Below are 23,673 nucleotides of genomic sequence, written 5' to 3'. Positions count from 1 at the left end.
CCGTCGTGACAGGTTCGCGCTGCCCTCTCCGACCTTCTCGCTGAAGTACTCGTGCGGCCCGCTCAGTCGACCCAGATGCGAACCCACGTCGTGCGGGGTCGCATGGCGCATCATATCTTTGCGCCGCACGTACGCCGAGCAATTTACCCCCTGAGGTGAGCAAGTCATATTACTTTCCAACGATCATGTACTTACGACTTATGACCGTTTACTATAGATCGTCAAAGACAAGGGCGCCGTGGAATGCTACCTACATCTTATTTCGACATCGGCGCAGACACAGGGCTAAGAGCGGAAAGAGCTATCTTGCTGCTTGAGTGAATGAACCTATGAACTCTACTACGCCCTCCGCCGCGTCCTGCATTTCTACTTTAAGGAGGCGCGAGGCAATTGGTATCCCAACCAAGTGTATTTGCGTTACCGAGAAAGAAGACGTTGTGCTCATGGTGCCCAAGGGCCTTCATGCCTTCCCCCCAACGATGGTGGCGCCCCTCGCCTCCCACCCCCACATGGGGGCACTGCAGCCCGGATGCAAGATGCAAGGCGTTGACTTCCGTTCTGGAGGCGCATGGCATAGGCTTCCTAGACATTGATGCCCCATCTTTCGCCATCAAGACGTCAACACTGATGTATCAAAAGCGCAGACGGTGCTGGTGAGAGAAAGGCGAAAGAAGGAGGCAAACCCATGCTAGACGAAGGCAGACGAAGAGAAAATCATCCCCAGAATGAACGAACGGACCAAACGAACCCTGAATCAATAAGCACGACGCGCAGATGCAGACGACTAGCGCGAACGAACCGTGGTAGGGAGCAAGGGGAGGGGTGGACTTCGAAGGAGCTGAGAACCAGAGGGAAAGCCAGCGACGTTGGCACTGTCGCTTCTGGCTGGTAGGCAAGCTCAAACACCATCACCAAGTGAGGACGTGCCAGTACCGTCGACACGCATCAGGTACTCGGGCACTCGCTAGTTCAGGACTCCGTCAGCGGGGATAGCAGGGAGCAGTCGAGACAGAGGACGCTGTTTGCGGTGCCATCGGCTGGTAGCAAGCTTGAGCACCGTCACCTAGTGTAGACTGTGTTCGGTATCATCGAAACCCGGCAGGCACGGCGGTCTGTGGCGCAGACCAGCCTTGCTTGTATACATTGTTGATGAATGGGCGCTGGTGGTGCAGCTGCGTGCAAAATGCAGTGAGCAAGCAGCCTTCAACACGACCAGTCCGCAGACGCACCGCAACGACGACGTCCTGAGTGAAAGGATACGAATGCTCGAAGGCATGGAGGAGTATGGGGTTACTGCGAGACGGGGCGTGTGAGCGTATTTCGGACGGACTGCGGGAGCCGAGTTCCTCTCGGCCCGTAGAGCGTCCGCTCGGGATAACTTGTTGGCGATGAATGCCATGGTACTGCTCCCTTCGTTCGCGGCCGACTCGGCCAGATCCTTCAGGGGCGGGATTCCGCCTTTATCGTCTTGTAAGCACTTCCGCACCGCAGCGACAATGGATGCGCAGCGCGACACGTCCAGCTCGCCCCTGACGAGGATGGCCGTGTTCCTAGACGTATTCAAGCACATCAGCAGCGAGATCTTGCCATACCACCACTGAATCCACTCACGGGAGGCAGAATCCTGGGTCGTTCTTCGCGCGGGCCAGGGCCTCGAAGAACTTGCCCGCGCACAGGAGGTCATGATTGACGACCAAACCACACCGCGCGCAGTCGTACTCGAAGCCGGGACTAGTGAATCCACGGGCACCAGCCCACGGGACACTGCCCGCCGCACCGCACGACGGGCACTCGATGACCCTGGTAGCATCCTTGCTCATCGAATCGATGGCATCGAATTTGAGCTGGGTCGAGCTCTGCCAGTATTGCGCGGCAGCGAGTGACTTGAGCTCGTCGTATCCCTGACTGGCGGGGTCTATCGCGTTCAGCTAGGTTGTGCGGGAGGATATCAGCATTAAGTTGGTGAACGCGTGGATTGCGGGCGTACTATGTTGGCCAGAGTCTATTCCTTCATGCGCTTCAGCTGGGGGAAACGCCGCCCCGAATCTTCGAAGTATCGGAGGGGGCTCAGCATGTACGAATGCAACGCCAGCGCGACGTCGAGCGGAGGAAGCTCGTGATCTTGAAGTGGCTTCTTCTTGAAATCTTCCTCGCCGTCAACGTTGACGACCTGCGCTAACCACACTTGCAGGCGGTAGGTCGACCGCTGGAAAAATTCGTCGACCGTGGTTTCTACATCCTCCGGTTTACTGATTGCAGCCAACGTGTCGAGAAGGAGGAAGAACACTCCAAGGACTTGGAGATGGGCTTTGACCTTCTCCTTTGGAACGTCGATTTGGAGCTGATTGACGAGAGCTGTTTGCTTGTCAGTGGAAGACATCGTTGTAGAAACGATGATGCTCTCACCTGTGCATGGCACTGACTTTATTCCTAGCAGGTCGTAGCTTCTGCCGAGCAATTACAGCGTTTCGCAATGGGCACTCCGGCTGCATGTTCACGAGGAGCAACGAGGAAGTAGCCGATTCAGGATGATTGCGCCCACTGTGTGCGCTTGTGTGCGTTATTCAAGCCCATACGTGAAACTGAGAACATGAGTGATTAGAGTTTAGCGAGAAAGCAATCAATTGAGGCCGTACATACCTTCTGCGACGTACGTACGCGCGTGGGTCCTTGGTTGGACATCCGGGGAATTCATAACACTGCTCGAGACAGACCCCTCTTTATTTGAATCGTTTCTTCGACCAGGATGACATTCAGGTGGTCCGTGGCTATGCCATTCCACACACTTCCCATAGACCACCGAGATCTGCGTTGTTGATTAACTGAATGCCAGTGATGAGCTGATAAAAGCAAGTGTCATGGGACACGCACGCCACGGTACTTGGATGGTATCCATTCACGGACTCGGTGAAAGACATTACTAATGCAGAGAGCGCTGGCCGAATGAGCCCGAGGTAAGACGAAGGGACACAGACTCACCAGAGGCATCACCAACCGCACCCACAGAGACGCAAACGCACAACAGAATGCCATTGTCTGCGGAGATCTTGCTATGCTGCTTCACAATGTCCCCGATCTGCCTCCCAATATCGTCGCAGAATCTGTCAACTACGCCCTCGCGATTGGCCCCCCCCTTCTCCCGGCTCATCTTAAATTTGCACTCCAAGCGCACGACCTCGATCTTGCGCCCGATGTTACTCTTTTTCAGGATATTGGAGTAGCGCACGGGCGCGTCCGCGACATCCCAGCCCTTGGGACGACCCCCGCCCACGTACGACATAATACGCGCCTCAGCGTGGCGCGTCAAACCGACAATCTGCCATCCAAGAAACTCAGCAGTCGCCAGACCTGCGCGGCGGTGTAGTTCCACGTCCGCACGACCTAACTGATCTTCATCTTATCTCTCACGCCATGCACACACTCGTCTCTTCCTACCAGACGGTTCGCCGTGAACTTCAACCATTGCAGCGAGCGAGATGGTAAGATGTGAGGATTTGAACATGATAGAGGCAAAAGGCAAATATGCGACTGAACGAGGAGGAAAAGAAGAAGCACGATGTGTCACAGAGACAGCCCTTATCGCGCATGAGGCGCACTGGGGAAATCTCGGTTTCATCAAATGGTTCCTCATTCTGTGTGTTTTCAGTAGGCGGGCAGTGACGACACCCTCGTCTCCGCCGTCACATCCAGAAGTTACACCGCTCGAACTCCACACTCGGAATTGACTCGATCCTTGAGTTTGTCTGTGGCCCTTTGTCGCTGCCTCTCTCCAATACAAGACGATTATGGGAGGTGTTTGTGGCGCTCTACGGTGTGTCTGACATGAAGGAGGGCCAAGTGACATGTTCCGGCGTATTTTCCATGGAGGGGTTGCCTGAGGAGACGAACGCAGTCCAGAGGCCGATCGCCTGAGATAGCCTCGCCTCGCTCTGAGTCACAATCAGCATCTAGTTCCGAGCCAATCGACGCACGTTGGTTCGGGCACTCACTTCGTTGAACGCTCTGAAAGAATTCAAAGCGTTGGGTAAATGTCTAAATCAGACACCAAATCAATACCTGTTTCATCCCCGTGGTCGATTATGCAACTTACACAGTACCTGCGAATATATTTTAGCACAGCGAAGAAGTCCCTGATCAATCCTACTTGCCGTCAAACAAGAAATATAGGTCAGAAGTATGCATGACCCCTTTGAAAGGGGTCTCTTCGAACAACACGGCATGAGGAGAGTTCCACCTAGAACGGCGTGTAAGACCTCAGTTTGCGACTTTGCGTACGAAGGGTAAGTTCAGCATTGTCACCTGAACGTAAACACGTTATCTACGCCGCGGCTGCAAAGTGCTTGGGCAAGCTGCAGATCCCTGCAAAAGCCATTGAGGCGTGCACAATAGAATATAGACGTTCGATACGTACATACAGCCGAGAACGATATCCTGGGCCATCTGCGAAGCGCGTTCGTATTCAGTCTTGAACGGGCTCCCGGGTGCTGGGTACAGCTCAAACGCCCGCTGCATCGTCGCCGCAGTCTAACTCCCCGTCAAATAAGTGGCGGATTTGTGAGTCGACGCTACTGGAGTACATACCACTCCCGAGTAACGGGTGAAGAGCAATCTCCTTATATCATCCTCCGAATTGAATTGCGTGGGTGTGCCGCCGACGAAAGTGCCGCCGTCGTTGGTGCAATGGCCGCCGACGAGCCCGACGTTGGTGAACTTGCCGGACGCGATGAGGTGGAAAGGCAGATCGGGGAGAAAGCCGTCTGCTCCTTCGACAACAAGCGGGACGTTCGCGTGATTGATGGCACTGACGATGGCACCTATTCAGCACGAGCGCCACAACGAGGGTCACAATTTCGTAAGTCATTTTGTGTCGACAGAAGGGAGATCCGTACCTTTGGACGCGTTGCACAAGCACTTCCTCACATCCCGCCCCGCCTCCTCCTCCTCCCTCCCTCTCTTTCACAGATCGAATGCCTGGCCCGCCATCAGTGCCCCATCGGTGCCCCATCGCGCTCGAATCAGCGTCGTCTTGCGGCCTACACGTACTCAGGTAAGCCTGTACGTCCACATCCCCACCTCGAACGCGTACTCGCAACTCTCCGACACCCCTCATCCCTCCAAACCCCTCCAACGCTTCTAACCTCTGATCCCTCTAACCCGCTCCTTCGCAGATCTCATCCCGACCCCGCCGCACCTCGCTGCGAACACCGACGCCAGTACGAAGTCAAGCGCACTCGTACTGGGAATGCGAGCACGCGGCTGCAGCGCCTGCGCTGGCACTGCGGGAGCGTGGACGTGGACGTGGGTTTGGGGTGGAGGTAAGTCCCTTCGTCGTCGTCCATTTGCGTTTCGTTCGTGCATCCCCGTCCCGTATTCCCTTCGTTCTGTATCTCCCTGTTCTTGGTTTCGTTCTCGTCTTCTTTCCTGTTCCCGTTCCCGTTCCCGTCTTCGTCCCCGTCCCTTACCGTTACCTACTAACCAATGAACTCACCCATCCCCCCGTTCACGCGTTGAAGCGTTCACGTCTGGCCTGCGCGCAAAAGCAACAGCCGTCAGCACCCATTCGCATCCAGCACGCAGCACGCGGACGCCGCAATCTCTCAAACGAATACGAATACTCACGCAGGACACCCGATGGCGATGGCCACTGCCGCGAGGATCGTGTCGCCCTTCCCGAAGCCGAGGGCCTTGTACATCTCTGGCGCGAAGAGCGGGAAGCCGAAGCCCGCGACGGAGCGGAGGAACGAGACGGCTGTGAGGGCTACGCGCGCACGTCAGTGGGTGGGCTTGCGGGGAGAGAGGAGTGTGTGGATGGATGGAGCGGGGAATGGGGAGATGGAGGGAGGAGACACACCTGACGCAGCGTGCAAGCTAAAGGTGTCGACGACGTATATCTGGACCGACTGGAAGTTCAGGATGATGCCCGCGCCGATGAGGGTCGTTCCCTGCACCGTCGTTCAGTGGACCACTACCGATGGGGAGACAGACAGAAAGACGAACAATATCAGGCACGATCCAATGGACATGGTTCTGCGCCGCCCAGCTGTTGATGAGCAGGCCCGCGGGGAGGAGGAGCGTCCCGGGCACCATCGACGCTGTATTTCCACCCGTAAGTAAGGCGAGGGCGTGGACCACATGTGTACGCACGAAGTCTGTACTCGGGCCTGCCGTTGTCACCGTTCTTCTTTTTCAGGTATGTGTAGATATGGTCCATGGCGCGCGCGTTGAACTGCGAGGCGCCGGTGAGGCCAGCGAGGAATGGGAGGCGAAAATCAAACATGTGGTCCCGAAGCTCACCGTCCTCAACGCCGTGAGCGACCCTCCGCTGGCCAACGGGGCAGACGATCATCCAAACGGCAACCTACGCCACGTTTTTGCTGCCCCCCCCCCCAAGCCCCCGTAGCCTCTCCTCCGACTCGCGACGCTCATCAAGACGGGAGCGCTCAGGATCAGCACGAGGCCGGACATGCAACCGATCACGATCGCAGTCGCACCAACGGCACGAGCGCATCGTCATACGACGGCTTGCGGGCTGCCTCCCCCGACTCCGAGTCTGACGAAACGTTGCACGATGTGAAGGACGCAGGAGAGGCCGAAATTGCATAGCGATCCGGACCTGTCTGGGCCGCAGTTACTGAGAAACTGAGAAGGCTATACTGTAGAGAATGCTGACAGACGTTAACCGGGACAACGACAATATGGAGCACGGGACTAACTTGAAGAACAGAGAGTAGCAAAGGAGACGAAAACTGACTCGGTCGGTCTAAATGTGGCCCTCCCTTCGGAGACAGAGCGGCGGCACCATAAGCGAGAAGTACCAGAAAGCAGAGGGATCGTGCAGGCATATGCCGGGACACCGCTGTGGCAAAACCAGACCACGGGCAGTGGAACGTCTGAGTGAAGTACTTACAGGGCGTCAGCCTGTTCCAGAGTGATCGAGGAGCGTTTTCGTAGTGGTGAGAATGCGTCCATAATCCTTCACGCAGCAGTATGAGGAATGAGGAGAGGGGTTCTTGTGGGGGAATCTCACAGGAGCCAGGAGCAAGTGTTGTGATAGCGTACCAAAGTCCAGAGTGCAGGGTCCATTGCCAACGCAAGTAGGGGAGCTCAAAGTTGGCGCATAAGAATCCGCGTACGCATATGCGCGCATACGGCCGAGGTGCCGTCGATTATGTAATGGTGTTTGAGTGTCACATATCCGAGTAGCGCCCACGTAGCGCTGAACGCAGCATATCACTGTTGAAATAAGCCGGTGAGGTCGCGCGAGTTCCGAGTGAGCAAGTAGATATATTGTGTTTGGCTGGGACTCCAGCAAACGCATAAAGAAAATAATACATGCGCGCGACACGATATTACAGTAGTCACGTGCATCTCCTATACCCCTGTACAGCCAAGATTGCTGAAATCCAACAATCACTTCCATTGATCTACACTGGTCTACTGCAATCATGCCCCGCGCAAGGATCCACGACAAAATCAGGCATGCATATCTCATTCATATGAAGAGACGCGACGGGAAAAGAAGAGACGCGACAACGCGTTTACGATGTGACGAAAGTGTGACATTTAATTACATAATCGACGGCACCTCGGCCGTATGCGCGCATATGCGTACGCGCATTCTTATGCGCCAACTTTGAGCTCCCCTAGTTTCGAAGATACAGACGAACAGTCGTTCGGGTGGGATAACAATAAAATTACTAAAAAACGATCCAAAAAAGTGGACAGCGGTAAGAACGTGAATTCATGGTAAAAAGGTTAAAGAGAGTAAAGGAAGTCGTAAACTACGGTTACGCTAGCCATGGCACATAACAGAGTGATGAGAGACGGTGACGGAGGCGGGCATGGGGCGGACAGATTAAAGGCGTTTTGAGGTAACAGATTAGCTCCACTTTCACTCCTTGACTTTCCACAGCACCGCCGCCGCGACGCCTATCAGCAACACGCCAAAAGCCGTCGAGGGGATCGGATGCTAAAAATGTTGGGCGCTAGCAGCTGATAAACGGGCCCAAAAATTGTACTGACCGTATGAATGTATTGAATTGGGGCGGCTCGTTTTCGTGCAGTATGCGACGCAGTAACTGCGTTATCGGCAGTGTCTGCGGTAAGCAAACGGTCGAAACCGTCATACATGAGGGACGAACCCAGCAGGCCTTCGCAGTGAACATGAGTCCCGCAACTGCTCGTTTCTTTCGGGTAGCTAGGTGCTGATCTATTGCTGCAGTTCACGCTGAACTTCGCGACGTTCTTCACAACATGTATTGCCCTCAACCTTCAGTAAGGATCCCCTCTCTCCGTGGCCTGCAACGCTGGCTCATCTTTTGATTACCCTAGGCTCGTCTTGGTACAACGGGTAAACGGCAAAGCAATGGAGAAATCCTATGTTATTGTAGTCACTTTGCTCAGCATCGTCTTGACAGTCCCGGCGTTCAGTCCCGGCGTTCGGTCTCAACCAGTTCGGGTACGTGTTGAGCCTCTACTATCAGATCCTGTCTCTGAGCGCGATGTCAACTTCACAGGGTGGGACGAAGCTAATTTCACCTGTTGGGTCAACACACGAAGGTCCAGTGGCTTATCGGTACCTACCCAATCTTTCTGGATCGCCCTCGCTGCAACGATCGAGACGATATGCTCTGTGACCGATATGCTTTGTGACCGTGCTCGTTTGGATGGCGAAGTTTCCTAGTATGTACCGCACACATTCATTCTGAGTTTCTTTCTTACTCACGCGCTTGGCACGACCGCAGTTATCAAGCAATCCTTACGCTGCCGTCCTGAAGTCCCGCAACCAACGTGTTCTGCGTTGTCAGGTGCGCACGCGTCACTTCCTAGTCCAGCTCGATGAGTCCAGCACTCCACTCCGCTCCTGTCCAACCCCGCCAGATTCTCCGTGCCCCCTCGACCTAACACACTTCTCACACCATATCTTCCACCTGCGTACGTCCCCCACTCACGTCGCCTCAGCGGCGCCGCTCCACCCTCCTCCATGCCCAACGACGTCTGGTCTGGTGGAAGTCGACCAGCGTAGCCTCACTGTCGTCATTGGCCCCCGATTTGATGGCCTCGCGGGTTGGCATATGCGGACACGCACGGGTGTAGCTCCGACATTTTAGCATTACACCTGAGTGTCGTGAACGAGGCCAGCCGACGGAGTCGCTCGGGGGAACCACGTACCGTATTGTAGGGAACAGCGAGACGACATACGAAGGACTAGATGTCATGCATGTCATGGCTGACATCTATCCCCAGGATGACGGACAAACGATTTACAACGGAAGCAAGCAAGAACGAGAGAGCGTAGAGTAAAACAAACTCTTATTTTCAGACGGAGTACAGTGTGTGTGTGTCACAAAACATATACCTTTAACATCCCATCTTATGCGTATCGACCAAATTCTTGGGAACATATCGTGAACTAGCCCGCCCAACCGTCAATCACAACCCGCCGCGAAGACGCAAGACAAGATGGAGCGTTGACTCCTTCTGGATGTTGTAGTCCGAGAGGGTGCGGCCGTCCTCGAGCTGCTTGCCGGCAAAGATGAGGCGCTGTTGATCGGGAGGGATGCCCTCCTTGTCCTGGATCTTCGCCTTTACGTTGTCGATCGTGTCGGAGGACTCGACCTCCAGGGTGATGGTCTTGCCAGTAAGCGTCTTCACGAAGATCTGCATGCTGCAGAAACGGTAAGAAGTTAGTGAAATTGACAGCTAATGTCAAAATCGTAGACACAGCCCAAAAAAATTGGGGATCGGGGCTTTCCATTTATGGTGGGTCGGCATGGTACCGGCATTGTGTCCTCCCTTGAGACAGACTCTAGAAAACATAGGAAATTTGTAGAAATATTATTGAGTAATATATTGGCTGACTTGTGTTACTACTGCACTACACGACCACGGAAGAATCTTTCCGTACCATGGCGGAGCACCCTCACGACCACCCACCTCCTCAACCGTTTGCATTTGCTCAGTATTTGCTGGGGATGCAACCGCAACCTCCAGTTCGACCCCAAGATGTCGCGGTTGCCTATTTGCAGCACGCCTTTTCTGCTCGGGATGAATGAACCGATAGTTGTCCATGATGGTGGTGAAGGGAAGCAGAGCAAGACAACGTCGGCTTTCGGAGCTCAATTCCTGCTTATGTCACCCACTCAAAACAGCAAGTGCGGACCCCCCAATTTTATTTGGCTGTGTCTACGATTTTGACATCAGCTGGAACGCGCACAGATTGCAAGATTTGAGCTCCCGCGCCAGGGGGACAGGGGTATATCTGATGCTGGGGAAAGGCTCGCCCTGGGCGACGTTCTAGGCATGTTCCCCCTTCCTTACGGCTCGCGAGGCATCGAGGTTGTCTGTTATAATAAATATAAGAACCTGAGGCCTAGCCCTAGGCTGATAGAAACCAGCCTCTCTTCGAGAGTATGACAATCGATCTCCGACTACGCCAAAAACTGGCCCGAAGCACAGACAAGGTGGAATGCTGGAGTGACTGTGTTTGGTCAGGATAGTGGGAGATGGTCCCCGGTTGTCCGACTGGATAACTTCCCCGACTTCGATATCCACTATCCTGCGGGATACCTTGGCTCGTCTTACGTCGATTTATCACCTTTTGTGATTGTTTACTATGGCAAAAGCAAGGTAAAACTACATAGAATATGTCTTGTTCTGACTTGGTTGTAGCATGCCCAGTCTGGTGGTCTGAATGCGTCTGAAACAAAGATAGAGCTTCTCAGCACATATATTATTATGTTACTACTTTACTTTACGCAATGGATATAGCTGAAGCTCGGCTGATCTGGATATATATTCACAATGTCTGTGAAATGGCCGCCATGAACTTGAATTTTTTGCACACGGTGAAACTGCTAGATTTTTACATACGCATCTGTGGATTGATTAGGGGATGAACCTCACACTTGAATCTAAGCTCTATGATAAAAAGCGAAGGAGATATGAGTGAAATCTTTTGCTCTACCTCTCGTGGATATTTTTGTGTGTGTGGCGCTAAAATCACCTTGGGTCAACTATTCTGCAAACAGCAATAATGACCCCATCAGCCTCCTCGGCATCACCGTCCGCGCCAATGCTGTACAAGCTTGCACGCTGCCTCAAATCCACCAACGTGGGACAAACACTGCCTCCCGCATGCTCTGACAATCGCCATCCGAAAACACATCGAGAAAAATGTCTATGGCTAAATCAAGCAAGAAAGCCACTAATAAGAGGGACATCAAGTCCAAGAAGAAAACCCTAGTAAAGAAGTTGGAGACCGATTCTGATTCACATTCAGAGGGGGAGGAATATGTCGTCGGTCAGTGTACTAACTAGTATGGGCTCTCTTGCGGTTAGGAAGGCTCACTGTTCGTTCAGAAGGAATCCTGGGCGCCATGCTCTGCTCGCCCCTGGATGATGATGAAGCATATGACCTCCAGAGCCACTCTTTTTGTTCAAAGTGGATCTTTTATGTTAAAGTGAGCGAACCTGGCTGTCCATTGCTATTTGCTGACATGTTATGCAGTGGGAAGGTTACCACAAGAAAGATTCAACGTGAGGAATATTGCTTTCCTCAACATGAGCATTTCTAACCAGTGCAAGCCAGCTGGCAGCTATTTGACACCTTTTGCCCGCAACAAGATGGTCAGGGCTCGTCAACCCATTTTGTGACAGACTTTTTTGCGGGTATCAAATCCTCCGGCCGCAACTGGCGCAGCACACTAGTTGGTCAAAAAATTTGGCTCGACGGTACTATTCCCGGACTTGATTGTGCTGATACTGCATACTGATTTATCTGAATTTTTTTGGTATTGTACTTCACATTTGCGACTTCCAACCCTGGCCCTATTTCCTTACCAGAGAATGAGAAGGACCCGGCCTCTGACTTGGCAGACACCGCTGCTCAAGACATATCAATTGGGCACAGGCAGAAAAGGGCGCGTGCTGACTCTGGGCTTCTGGCCCAGAAGAAAGCCAAGAACTTTGGCAGGGCTGGACCTGGAGTTGATTCCCCCGGCCGCCTTGATCGTGCTTGAGGTGAGTTGTGCCAATTTGAAAAGTGATCACAAGGCTTGAGAAGATTCGTACAGAATCCATCCTCCTCGGAGTCGTCATCCGCATAATACTCGATGCGGACAAACAGATCTGACCTCCCGCGCTTAGCGATTAGCGCTCAACGTTCGCTTGAATTTATGATCAGCACCAAGCAAGCTATCCTTCAAATTGATTATGTAAATAAAACTAAAATCTTGTCCTTTTCTCTTTCTGTGTTTGCTGAGTCTCGGCCAAACGCAATGTATTTACACTTGCTCACTCGGATCTCGCGCGACCTCGCCAGCCGACGCACTGGCACAAGACTTATGAGCCGAATAGTCTCAGTTTCCATACAACCTGAGGGCATCTGGGCTAAGCCTGAGAGCACTCTATCGTCTCCGGCGCGCCAGCTGACAGTTCGATACTACAGCATGATTCGCAACTGAACTACTGGAAGGGGACAACCCCCGATAATACTCCCAATGCTCCGTGTTTCCTCACAGAATGGAGGGACCCATCATCGATGTACCTTCCTGGACCTGCGCCTATGTACGAAACATCGAGGCCCTGGCAAGACCCAATGCGCCAAGTATCTCCCCAGGTCAGGTCGGATCCTGAGCCGTCCGATACTGGGAGAATCGAGTATACAGTCGTGGGTACCACAAGGCCTAAGCCTCGTTAATCTGACTTGGAGTCGAATTGTGGTGGTTCTGGTAACCAACTCTGCGCAGTTACAAGTTGTTGTCGGTATTCGTTGTTCAATTTTCGGTGTGTGGTTTTATCCAACGAGGGCGTCAGACTAGATCACGAGTGGGGCAAGCTACACAAGAAAAGAGTAAAGAACAGGAGAAAGCAGAAATAAAGCACGTACGTGCCGCTTTTTCGTAGCAGATTCCATGATGTACTTCACGTCACTAATAACACTGGCAGTCCCCTACCGATGACGCACACGAAACGGTGCGAACGCGGTCAAAACCCGAGCGAAACGAGACGAAACACAGCGCAAGCAGCCCAGGGTCTTTAAAGGGTTATTAGATGGAAGTTAACGACAGCCCTCGCCACCTCACACGCCGCACCTGCTCAACGGCGGCCTTGGCTAGAATCCTAATATTTTCAATCGTTATCCTTGAAACGACAAGACTGGCTCGCCAGGCTACTAGAATCCATACTTGGGACTCGCAGCTCAAGGACCACCCACTGCGTCCCCACTTCTCATTCTACACCCTCCTCGTTCCTACGACACTCGAATCACTCGAACGAAACTCAACGCTCACCGAAGAACAAGAAATGTCAAGACTCGATATTCACCTTGCTTTGCTCACGACTGGGACGTTCCCGACGCTCAGGCTCTCGTGGGTTCCAATATTCGCCCAAACGTCGCAAAGTTTCAGGCAAAAAAGACGCCTGTTGTTAAGGGGCGATTAATCGGACTTTTGGCACCTTCACTTGCATATTATAAGAGGCGCCAATATCTATCTTATCACATTGGTATCTTATCTTCTCTTATTGTAACTCATGTGACTTTCATCGCCTCGGCATCTCCCTCATCTTCCCATTTAATTTGCTTCTGTACTCATGGCCCACCGTTAAATTCTCGATGCATATGGTTAAGAGATCTAGATGATTAATGATTCGCCTTCTCGCAGGTGTTCCTTCTCTGAGCCCAAAAAATGAACCAATGTTACGCGTCTGTAGAAGAAGCCTTTTACGGTAGGCCTTGTGACCGACTCCCCGTATGAACGTAGAACGGGCGATGTAAATAAAATGGTGGGGAAGAAGGGATATAGAGGAAGGGTGGGTACATTACGTACGAAAAAGATTGGGCCCGATACAGAGATGAAGAGAAAGAGAACATGCGGCGCGAACAATATATCGAAGGTAACCTGTCGCGCCGCTGGTATAATTATTTGCTTTCTCGCTGCGGTGAACAACGTCAGCTGGATGCCTTACCTTAATCCACAACACCTCAAAATTGAGAGCTTCGCAGGAACTAATCCGCCCCAATCTGTACTGTCTCGATGATTCGATTCTACCAGACAATACTTGAACAAGGGATATATTATTACATGTGACTCAAAAAATAGACACCCGACGTCAGGATATTCTAGCCACAACATGTTAATCAGACTTTCGAGAGCGCTGCATTTACTCCTAGTAGACACGTCAGAGGGCCAAAGACAACTTGCATGCATGCTCGACTTACAAAGATTTGAGTGGGGGCTATCTCATGCGCGTCTAAGGCGCTAACGACTCTCGACAAGAACCTGTGAAGCTGTAAGTTCATCCACGTGAAAGTGGTAGCGTTAACGGCGGCACGGTTGAAGGCAATGTTCTGTAGACGCCCAAACAGGCGCTCTGAGTTAACCCATACTCCATAGGCCAGCACTGTATTCTAGATCGGACTCGAGTCCTTTCGGAGCTCAAACTCTGATTATGTCATTCGCCCAAAGTAGTAAGCTCTTGAGTTCAAGAGCGGTCGTCACGTTGATGTTGTTTTGTAGTATGGCAACATTATCATACAGGGTGCGCTCGCCAGAAATCCTCACTCTGAAGCCAGGCCGAGACGTAGCCATCCCCTGATAATCAGAGAGGATGCTGCTTTGGGTGCAGCACAATCTCAGGTGGCCTGCTAATCAGGTTCATCTCGTGTCTGCCCCAATACTCGATGCGTGCTGAGACCTCCGAAGCACCTGGGCCACACGCGTTGGCGCTGCTATTTCTTCTCTTCGCACTCATGCCAGTGACCTGCAGTAATTGCCCAAAGTTGGATATCCAAAAGGCGCACGGCCTCAAGACGAGGTTCAACAAGTATCACGAGGTGAGTTCGTCATCGCTTCTCGCAAATTGCAGAACTCAGTGCCGCTTGGGGCTGACTGTAGGCGCAAGGTGTGCATATCATCGAACAGCCAGTACGTGCCCATGAAATGCTCTTATATAATGCATTCACCTGATGTGATGGCAATTGATAGGGTTTCGAAATGCCAGTGGGGGATGCTGCTCCCGTCCTGAGAACCCGACCTCGCCCCCATCGAATCGCCCTCGAGGGACAAGACGCATGCCTGAACGTTTTGGCAACGTGGACGGAGCGCCGCGAGTAGCACATGTTGAGCCCTGGATTTTTCCGTATTCTCTAGGGGAGGGCTGGATCGAGACATCGGTGGAGATACGCCCACCCATCGCTATCCTTACGCCATGGGACACGCCGCGCAGCCTTCTAGTGCGTCTGTTTCATCGTCTGCGTCACATTCGCCGCCCCCCCCATCAACCATTACCCGAATCGTTCTTTTCGCCGAGCGACCGTTGGATTCGAGCGAATTCATTCCCGTGAATGTTCTCGGTGGTCGACGAATACGAGGCCAAGCGGAGCTCGTCTCGCCCTCAACCAACAGCAACAGCAGCAGCGGCACGCAGGACACCTTGGAGGTGCTGCCGCCCTGCGCCCAGTGCCGCGGGTATGGGGACTGTAGGATGGTGTTTAGCCAATCGGAGCATCTGGCGAGACATGTACCGTACGTTCTCTTCTACTCTCTTCACTTCCCCGTCCCTTCGCCCTACCGCATCTTTATACTTATCTCCATTCTTCGCTCTCCTTACCTCCCTCACAGAAAGCACACCGGCAAGCGACCCTTCACGTGCCGCTGCACACGGATCAGCAGGAGGAAAATGAGTGCATGATCCCTCTCTCCTGAACTCTGCGAACTCCCTCTCAAACACGTCCCACGCGCTCTGCTGGTGCGCTGGAGTGCAGGGTCACCCTCGTCATACCCCATTTCGCTCAACACTGATGCCACTCGCCAAACCCGAACACGAAGGAGCGTTTGCTAGCGTTCCACCGGGGCAACGAAGTGAAAAGAACGCACCCAAAGACACCAACGCTGCGCGCATGTCCTAGATTACGAGACAACTAGGATGGTGGAACGAAGAGTGTCGGCGCGCCCTATAGGAAATGCGAAGAGCCCGCCACGAAGATAATCCCAAGCCGCTGCTGCATCGCATGCATCAAATCACGAAAAAAGCGTTGAAGGTAATTGACCCTAGCCTTCGCATGTCAGGCTTGGTCGCGTTCGCTAGCCAACTCAGGACGAAGAAAGAGGCAACGTGACAATTTCGCCACAGACGTCGACACCGATGTATTGAACGCGCAGACGGTGCTGGTGAGAGAAAGACGAAAGAAGGAGGCAAACCCATGCTAGACGAAGGCAGACGAAGAGGAAATCAAACCCAGAACGAACGAACGGACCAAACGAACGTTGAATCAATAAATACGACGCGCAGATGCAGACGACTAGCGCGAACGAACCATGGTGGGGAGCAAGGGGAGGGGTGGACTTCGAAGGAGCTCGGAGAACCAGAGGGAAAGCCGGCGACGTTTGCGCTGTTGCTTCTGGCTGGTAGCAAGCTCAAACACCATCACCAAGCGAGGATGTACCAGTACCGTCGAGACGCATCAGGTACTCGGGCACTCGCCAGATCAGGACTCCGTCAGCGAGTACAACAGGGAGCAGTCGAGAGACGCAAGGGGCAAAACAGAGGACGCCGTTTGCGGTGCCGTCCACTGTCCACTGGTAGCAAGCTTGAGCACCGTCACCTAGTGAGACCGTCTTCGGTATCATCGAAACCCAGCAGGCACACGAGTCCACGGTGGATCAGGACGCTGAAAGCAAGCAGAGCAGTGAGCAGACAATACGCTCAGTCGACAGCCTCGTCACTCGAGGGGAGAGGAGTCTGGACGTACCTTAGGATCACGCGCGCAAGATGAGCAGGGGAGAGGTACTCTCTCTCCGCGCAACGATGATGACCTATATAAGCACATGAGGGATGTCAGCAGCACGGTACACGCGAACGCTGTGGACGCAGAACCCGCAGGATAGAAGTTGACGCGCGCGCGGGTGAGAAGGACTCAGGAAGACGGTACGTCTATCGCCTGCAAGTTGTCTGTCACCTTGGATAGCATGGAGGGCAGTCAGACGTGCGTGGTGGGAGTTAGCAACGGTGTACCTCACGAGCAGACTGACGTGGATGATAATCAAGACGACGCAGCTGCACATAGGCGTTGGGGGCAGTAGGAGTCGACGGTCTATGTAGCATCACGCGAACCAAGCAGGTTATCTAGGGCATAGGTAGCGGCACTTGTTAACGGCGCATAGCTCAGCAATTGACGTTGGCGCAGCTCTCAGGTTCGTTCCATTTTCTTAGGTTCTCTCGGTCGCTCATATGTCTTTTTCGTTAGCCGTGAACTCAAAGTTTCTGGACCACTCAGGATTGCAAGCAACCCAGCATTAGGAGTCTAGGAAACGAAACGGAGATATAAGGATCTCGATCATATCCGAGCCTCGCGTTCGGTCTGCAACACCGCAATAAGCCGGCTCGCGGAGCTACCACCGTGCAATCAGCGAATGAGGCAATAGAGTTATCTGCAGAACGTTCGAAAATTCGAAAATTTGGACCGAAATTACACTTGAGCCGAGGCTCCGCCATACCCCTCATCTACTCCACAATGATGTATCCATTCACCGTAGCCACTGGACCTACCCTTTCCCCCCCCCATTGCAGCATCGAAGATGCAAGTAAATGAAGAAAGTAACACGACTCCAGGTCGCTTGTCATGGCTGGCCGTAGTCAAGAACAACACGGACAGTCCAGGGTTACCTTCACTACCTCAAACGTCATCCACCAAGACATTGCGCTCGCTCGAGCACAAGGACTGGCTGAAATATGTCACGACAAACGACAACAAGCCACGAACAAATCGACCATCGCACCGAAACAAAGAGAACAAACCGATGGCTGCTTCAATCAAAAAATCAGGTGAATACCTTTGTCTCGCAAAGGCTGTTCGGAGGTGCAAGAAGGTGGCGAGGCCATCAGGATGAATTCCCTGCGATTGTTTGTCGCTAAACATAAGCACGCCGAGAAGGCTGATTCAGATACATCCCCGAGGCCACTGATCCTCCATCATCGTCGACACGCCCTGCACTTCCGCACGACCACTCGCTCCCAGGGATGACTGCCGACTTCGATTCGCCCCCCTCAACTGGCGAACGTGAAGCTTTGCTTCCAACCTCAAACGTCAGCGCTCCTGGACACCACTCTTGGAAGATGTTGTCGATGCCGGATCATCCCAACCAACCCGTCGTGCTGCAAAGCGAGTGAAGCGAGAGGATATTGACGTGTCTGCACCGAAGCCTGTGACACCGTTGCTGGAGGACTTGATTACTTCTTACAGACGGAGTGCGTTTTGCTCGCCCGAGACCAGTTGTCACGCCGCGGAGTTGGTCTTCTTTGAGGGCGGCATAGAATTGTCGAGTAAGCTGTGAATACAAGCTTTCAGAACGAAGGGGCAGATTCTGATCGTTGTCGGGCCCAGTGCGAGTAGCCCTTCTTGCGTCTTTCGTTTGATGAAGGCGACGAAGGTCGATAAGATCAGAGAAGTCGAGATCCCTCAAAGTTTGGGAACCTTGCCCAAAAGGAGCTGTCCCAGCTCACCCCCTCCCCGCACTACTCTCACGCCTCATGTCATTGATCATGTGATGCACTCGGTCAGTTAATTTCAAGCAAAGGACAATATTTTTGAACTATCCTACACCGCGACATGAACTACATATCCTCCGAAGTCCAACGCATATGTTCCCAATCTAAATGCAAGGTTCAACTACCCCCATTGTACCCTCATCAGACATGTGAAAAATGCCGAGAAGCATGTCGGCTCAGAATGGAGAACTCCCGAAAGCGCAAACGCGAGACTCTTGAGGCCGAAAAGTGCAAAAATACCCATCAAGCCCCATCAGGGTACAGCAGCAAAGACGAAGAAGGTGACGAGAATGAGGAAGCAAAGGGACAGGTGAGAGAATACTAAATAGGTCGTATCCTAAGTCAGGGCTAACAAAAACAGACCTATTCAGGGCCTACTGAATGCTTACAAGCTATTCACGCTGCATTTAAGTCAGCTCCACATGTTAGCTTCATCGGGCAATATGAACTTGATGTTGATCCCTTGAAAACCACAAAAGAGGAAGTCCGTATGGTATCATATGAGATATGGCGAGCAAGTGGCTACAAATTTCGGTATGAGAACAGAACTGTTAAATGGTTAACGGCTTACCAGGGTATCCCCAGAGTCCATGATAATCCCAAGATTGCAACTGGATACAAAACTCGGTACTGGTGTTGTCAGGATGAAGGCCAGCGCCAGCGATCAAGGCCAAGCCAGCAAGAGGGAGCCGTACCTCGAGACAATGTCGGCATGAAGCGCTTTGCCTGTCAGAGTCGGCTCACTATCACATGCAAACTAGCCACTCCCGAAGGTGGTGTATCCTTGAAGCGAACAATCAGAATTGCAATCGAACATCACACTGCACACGTACCGTACTATGATGTCTCTGTCCCCCCTGGACATAGTGCGTGAGAACCTCGATAATGCAACACTCAGGTGCGAATGCAATCGTGCAGATAAAGTGGTAGACAGCAACATAATTGCCCAGGGTGAGCATTTGAGCGCCAGAGAAAAGGTTGTTTCGGAAGGTCTTCAAAATATGCTTCGAATCCTGGACCATAACAATGAGCTGGCCTCGATAGACTGGTATGGTCACCGGATCCGCTACGTTGATGATGCTATGACTCTCCTTGCAGTCTGCAATTAGTTTTTGTTGCACTGCACACTCGGTTTCAGTGCCATCACATGCATACGAGACTAATTTGATGTCGTTCGCAGTCAGTCCATCAAGCCCCTGTGATAGATACGAATATAGATTCTCAGACGAAAGATCTGATGGTATGCCACGACATGTTAAGACGATTGGCGTGACCCCGGTAAGCGATACACCACAGGCGAAGCTATTGAAAAGTAAGGTCGATTGAAGTCTTCGACAAACGCAAACAATAACAACGTACCTTGTCCGCTATTTACCGCCGGGTCAGCCATCACCACCTTCATTTCTCCTGGGTTGGTGACATGCATTGGTCCGTCAATACATCCCACAGGAGTCTTGAGGGGATATGCGGTGCCTCACTATCGCTTGTGGCATGGTTTGTCAGGAGATGGTAAACCACATTATATCAGGTTGGGCAATGGATTGGAACAAGTGCCCGCCATCATGGTCCACCAACTCCCTTTCACTTCGCGCCCGCAGGCCGCCCTTTACCGTGTTCTCCGTCCTTGTTCTGACCCTGGGTGCCGAGGTGAGTCTCAGATTTTGGAGAAGGGAAGAGGGTCTGCTGCGATTGAGATTGAGGTTGAGTCATTGTTAGATAACGAGTCCGAGGAGGAGAAGCGAGGATGCCACATGCGACTCTCGGATATTTGGATGTTGTCACGGGAACTGGGTCTGCGACCGACCCCCGCGTCGCGTGACACGGGTGTGTGGTGACGACGACGCTCCAGTCCCGGTTAGTCGAAGGGGGTGTCCTCTGCCTCGCGACGTAAACGTGTCATGTGGGCACAGTGAACGGAGAGGCAGGAGAGGAGACTCGAGAGAGAGAGACTGGCGCGGCGGAGTAGAAAGCGAGGCCAAGTGTTGCGTCGCTAATGTTTGCGTTTGGGTTCGGAGCAGCGGATCTGGGAGCACCGGAGATCGTCAGGTCTTTTGGCCTCGCTGCGGGAAGTGGGGGACGCGTATTCGTTCATTCATTTCTCCGTTTATTCGTGATTGTACTGACGCTAAGCCGTCGTTCGCGATCTGCAAAGTCTCCGGTAATCGGCGTAGAAGGCACCGAGGGTGTACCCTGACTGGTGGCGGGAGCGGCATGTGGCAGACGGCCTGCGTTGAAATGAGGGGAAGGATGCGGTAAATAAATGAAATGGGCGCTTAAGCCACTTTTCGAACGGGATCTGTGAAATGAGAGGATCACCGTCATGAAAAAGAGCCCGCGTCAGCGTAGACCTGTTGAGCTCGCTGGAGTGCATCACAGAGATGTTCTCTCAAGTCCACGACATCTGCTTGAGAGATATGGCGTGGCAGGAGGATGAGGTATCGAATCAGACAAGGACATCGGAGGACATCGAGCATCCTCAACCCAGCATTCACTTGCTGCACAACATCCACACAACAATGAGTACCTTGCCCATCTCCTAGATGGACCGTTTGCTCACCTTCTCCTGCTCTCGAACGCTGTCAAGCAGACAGGCCTCAGCCTCCTCTGTGCTTGCCAGCATCTCCTTTTTCAAAGCTGTGTATCTGGTACGCCGGGAGCGCTCAGATTTACGTCGTCCCTTCCCCGTCCCTCGTTCTTTCATCATGTTCGCTTGTGTGTTTCCCTCCCCTCCCCCGCTCTTTCTTCTTCGTTTTTGTGAGTGTGCCATTCGGCGACCCACTGCGTGTGAGTCCTCCGGCGTAGTGGGCCCTGGCCCTTGTGCAAATTGACTTGCGTGCGCCTGGCCTTCGGGGACAATGCTGAAGATGAATAACACGGCGCCGACCTGTCAAGGCCGGGAGCTGGTCCTTCAAGCTTCAGAATTTAGTCCTCAGATCCGTCAACTGCCCAGAAAGCCGACATCTATTCGGGAGAGGAAAGGCCAGCCAGTGGAGCGGTGTTTATAGCGCTTGTCGTAATAGTTGGAACTCCGCCCAAATGGAGTTAAGGGGGTAAAGTCCAGTAGCACACCAGAATGTGAGAGGGAAAGGGGGAGATGCAAGGGTTCAGGATGATCTTAGTGTTGGTGTTGATGACGATCTGCTCGGGGCAAGTGGGAGTATGTCCCGTATATTTCTCGCCACAATATCACCGTTGTCTGATATACGTTTTATTGATGAGCCATCGATGTTTTGCCAAAGAAAGCGTGCGAGGAATGAATAGAGTCCAAGATATCGGATTGATTTCACTGGTATACATTGAAGTTTATATACGGCCTCGCAAATCCAACAAGCCCAAAGAAATGCAATAAATTAGCAGCCGGCGGGGATGGTCATCGAGTCTCGGTGGTTAGCAGCACCGACACCCAAGCCATGGCTAGCAAATGCTCGCCAGAGGGTACACGAGTTAGCTCCACCGAATCAGTTGACATCGGCTCCGATCCATGCATCACGAGTAGTAGGAATTGTGGATGCGCAGATGAATCGTAAGTACACAATGATCGTGCCTTGTCGCAAGACTCACGAGTTGGGTTGCAAGGTTGAAGGGCCAATGCGGCGATGAAGAGGTGCAAGAAGACGACGTTTCCTGCGGTGCCAGCAGGGTTGGTGCCAGCAGTGGCGGAGAAGCCGTGGACGCCAATGAGGGCCACGTGAAGGATATTGGCCCAGCCCTCACGTCGAGAGTCTACGTAAGTACAACTGTAATCAATCATGTCAGGAGACCCATCCCGTAGTCAGGAAAGGCTGCAGACAAACGAATCAGCATCGCAATATCATCGAAATTTGGGAAGGCGACCCACTCGGCGATAGCATCACTCCAATTTAGACCGTCGAGTCGAAAACTTACCCTCAAAGAACCCGACCCAAGGTAATGAAAACCCCGCCAATCGATGCTATATGCGCTGATCTGCGTCCTCGAAGAACTCGAGGCCGGGGGGAACTCGGTGCGTGGGCGGGAATCGACACTGTGCGACGACATGGGAGCTTGCGTTGCGGGCAGGCTTCGTGTGGAGGCGCTAGCGGGAGGAGTGGGGTGGAGGGACGGGAGTGGGTGGATTGCGCTAAGGTGAGCACATCCGCATGCGAAGGCGCCAGTGTGCCGTTCGTGGCTGCGAATGAACTCACGCACGCACGCCAACGCGAACACGACGACAAGGATGAAGACGAGGGAGATCTGGCTGGGAAATGGTCAGCTAACGCGCAGAGTACACAACGTATCGACGTTGGGCGCGTTCATATGAAGACATGCAGACGAAGACGAAGAGGGATGGAGACGGGGATGCAGCGAATCGCAGGGGACGCACATACCGAGGACACTGAGGTCGACGCACCCCACACGCCGTCGTCGTCGAGATCGAGCTCGAACGGGGATCCGATGCGAATACTCGACGACAGGAGTGTCTGTCTGTCTGTCTGTCTGAGCGTGGCTGCCCAGTAAGTGCGTGCTCGTACATTTGCGCAGAACATGTTACTTACCTTGCTATTCCATTCGTTTCGGTTTGGTAGGGATGCTCGCTGGCTTCACATCCATCCGACACCCATCCAAGAGTCGAGCGTACGAGGGAATGTACGAACGAACGACCGCAACGACGAGCGCGGACGCTCGACTGCGTATCGCGCGGGCCTGTGCAATGGAAGGCGTCAGTCGATGCAACATGGGCATGAGGCGACGACGGGGCAACTTACGGAGGATGCGATGGCGGCAGACAGCCGACGAACGAGCGAGGATGGGTGGCGCTGGGGGCTGTACAGCGGTGGCGACGATGATGGAGAGGATGTCGAACGTGGAGCGAGGGGAGGGAGGACAGTCAGTAAGCGACCCGCAAGGCCAGGATAGACCACGTACACGAACCCTTGGAGACGTTAGCACACGCGTCGACGCGACCAGGATGATTCGACATTGAGCATGTGTGCCAACTGACCACGGCGAGGGACCGAGCAGCGAGATTGCTGCAGTAGGAAAGGTGTCAGCCAGAGACAAAGCAGAGAATGAACGTACCGCACACACGGCACGAACGAACGTGCTATTGATACACGAGCGCACCCTCGCTTGGAACGACTGCTGCCACGCAGGCAAGCGGCGAGC

General features: G+C 53.1%; 11 protein-coding genes across 11 annotated transcripts; 6 read left to right on the top strand and 5 right to left on the bottom strand.

Annotated features, from left to right (window-relative positions):
- Positions 1-1,085: 1,085 nt before the first annotated feature.
- On the bottom strand, positions 1,086-2,380 carry PC9H_008965 (uncharacterized protein; the record flags this gene model as incomplete). The annotated part of the gene is made up of 6 exons (XM_036778472.1): positions 1,086-1,172; positions 1,230-1,244; positions 1,295-1,550; positions 1,612-1,915; positions 1,988-2,046; positions 2,079-2,380. The coding sequence occupies 6 exons, from the start codon at positions 2,378-2,380 to the stop codon at positions 1,086-1,088; spliced, it is 1,023 nt and encodes a 340-aa protein (XP_036629900.1).
- Positions 2,381-2,920: 540 nt separating this feature from the next.
- PC9H_008964 (uncharacterized protein) lies at positions 2,921-3,502 on the bottom strand (the record flags this gene model as incomplete). The annotated part of the gene is made up of 2 exons (XM_036778471.1): positions 2,921-3,381; positions 3,436-3,502. 2 exons carry the CDS (start codon positions 3,500-3,502, stop codon positions 2,921-2,923), a joined length of 528 nt encoding a protein of 175 aa, XP_036629899.1.
- A 638-nt stretch (positions 3,503-4,140) lies between these two features.
- PC9H_008963 (uncharacterized protein) lies at positions 4,141-5,005 on the bottom strand (the record flags this gene model as incomplete). The annotated part of the gene is made up of 5 exons (XM_036778470.1): positions 4,141-4,234; positions 4,300-4,359; positions 4,412-4,524; positions 4,582-4,801; positions 4,890-5,005. 5 exons carry the CDS (start codon positions 5,003-5,005, stop codon positions 4,141-4,143), a joined length of 603 nt encoding a protein of 200 aa, XP_036629898.1.
- Positions 5,006-5,615: 610 nt separating this feature from the next.
- Positions 5,616-6,277, bottom strand: PC9H_008962 (uncharacterized protein; the record flags this gene model as incomplete). The annotated part of the gene is made up of 4 exons (XM_036778469.1): positions 5,616-5,758; positions 5,852-5,942; positions 5,998-6,092; positions 6,145-6,277. 4 exons carry the CDS (start codon positions 6,275-6,277, stop codon positions 5,616-5,618), a joined length of 462 nt encoding a protein of 153 aa, XP_036629897.1.
- Positions 6,278-8,064: 1,787 nt separating this feature from the next.
- Positions 8,065-9,110, top strand: PC9H_008961 (uncharacterized protein; the record flags this gene model as incomplete). The annotated part of the gene is made up of 4 exons (XM_036778468.1): positions 8,065-8,157; positions 8,222-8,274; positions 8,332-8,682; positions 8,753-9,110. The coding sequence occupies 4 exons, from the start codon at positions 8,065-8,067 to the stop codon at positions 9,108-9,110; spliced, it is 855 nt and encodes a 284-aa protein (XP_036629896.1).
- Positions 9,111-9,432: 322 nt separating this feature from the next.
- On the bottom strand, positions 9,433-10,071 carry RPL40 (ubiquitin fusion protein; the record flags this gene model as incomplete). Its single annotated transcript, XM_036778467.1, has 2 exons — positions 9,433-9,667; positions 9,908-10,071. The coding sequence occupies 2 exons, from the start codon at positions 10,069-10,071 to the stop codon at positions 9,433-9,435; spliced, it is 399 nt and encodes a 132-aa protein (XP_036629895.1).
- Positions 10,072-11,175: 1,104 nt separating this feature from the next.
- PC9H_008959 (uncharacterized protein) lies at positions 11,176-11,774 on the top strand (the record flags this gene model as incomplete). Its single annotated transcript, XM_036778466.1, has 4 exons — positions 11,176-11,302; positions 11,362-11,462; positions 11,510-11,538; positions 11,591-11,774. The coding sequence occupies 4 exons, from the start codon at positions 11,176-11,178 to the stop codon at positions 11,772-11,774; spliced, it is 441 nt and encodes a 146-aa protein (XP_036629894.1).
- Positions 11,775-11,847: 73 nt separating this feature from the next.
- Positions 11,848-12,107, top strand: PC9H_008958 (uncharacterized protein; the record flags this gene model as incomplete). The annotated part of the gene is made up of 2 exons (XM_036778465.1): positions 11,848-12,021; positions 12,075-12,107. 2 exons carry the CDS (start codon positions 11,848-11,850, stop codon positions 12,105-12,107), a joined length of 207 nt encoding a protein of 68 aa, XP_036629893.1.
- A 5,516-nt stretch (positions 12,108-17,623) lies between these two features.
- On the top strand, positions 17,624-18,335 carry PC9H_008957 (uncharacterized protein; the record flags this gene model as incomplete). The annotated part of the gene is made up of 2 exons (XM_036778464.1): positions 17,624-17,826; positions 18,068-18,335. 2 exons carry the CDS (start codon positions 17,624-17,626, stop codon positions 18,333-18,335), a joined length of 471 nt encoding a protein of 156 aa, XP_036629892.1.
- A 395-nt stretch (positions 18,336-18,730) lies between these two features.
- PC9H_008956 (uncharacterized protein) lies at positions 18,731-19,265 on the top strand (the record flags this gene model as incomplete). The annotated part of the gene is made up of 3 exons (XM_036778463.1): positions 18,731-18,859; positions 18,911-19,083; positions 19,124-19,265. The coding sequence occupies 3 exons, from the start codon at positions 18,731-18,733 to the stop codon at positions 19,263-19,265; spliced, it is 444 nt and encodes a 147-aa protein (XP_036629891.1).
- Positions 19,266-21,959: 2,694 nt separating this feature from the next.
- Positions 21,960-23,424, top strand: PC9H_008955 (uncharacterized protein; the record flags this gene model as incomplete). The annotated part of the gene is made up of 5 exons (XM_036778462.1): positions 21,960-22,072; positions 22,126-22,276; positions 22,322-22,455; positions 22,509-23,021; positions 23,094-23,424. 5 exons carry the CDS (start codon positions 21,960-21,962, stop codon positions 23,422-23,424), a joined length of 1,242 nt encoding a protein of 413 aa, XP_036629890.1.
- Positions 23,425-23,673: the final 249 nt, after the last annotated feature.

Source organism: Pleurotus ostreatus (genome assembly GCF_014466165.1).
Source record: "Pleurotus ostreatus strain PC9 chromosome Unknown scaffold_6, whole genome shotgun sequence".
NCBI classification, from domain to species: Eukaryota; Fungi; Basidiomycota; class Agaricomycetes; order Agaricales; family Pleurotaceae; genus Pleurotus; species Pleurotus ostreatus.
The sequence above is the reverse complement of the archived record's forward strand: the minus strand, read 5'-3'. Positions and strand labels throughout refer to the sequence as shown.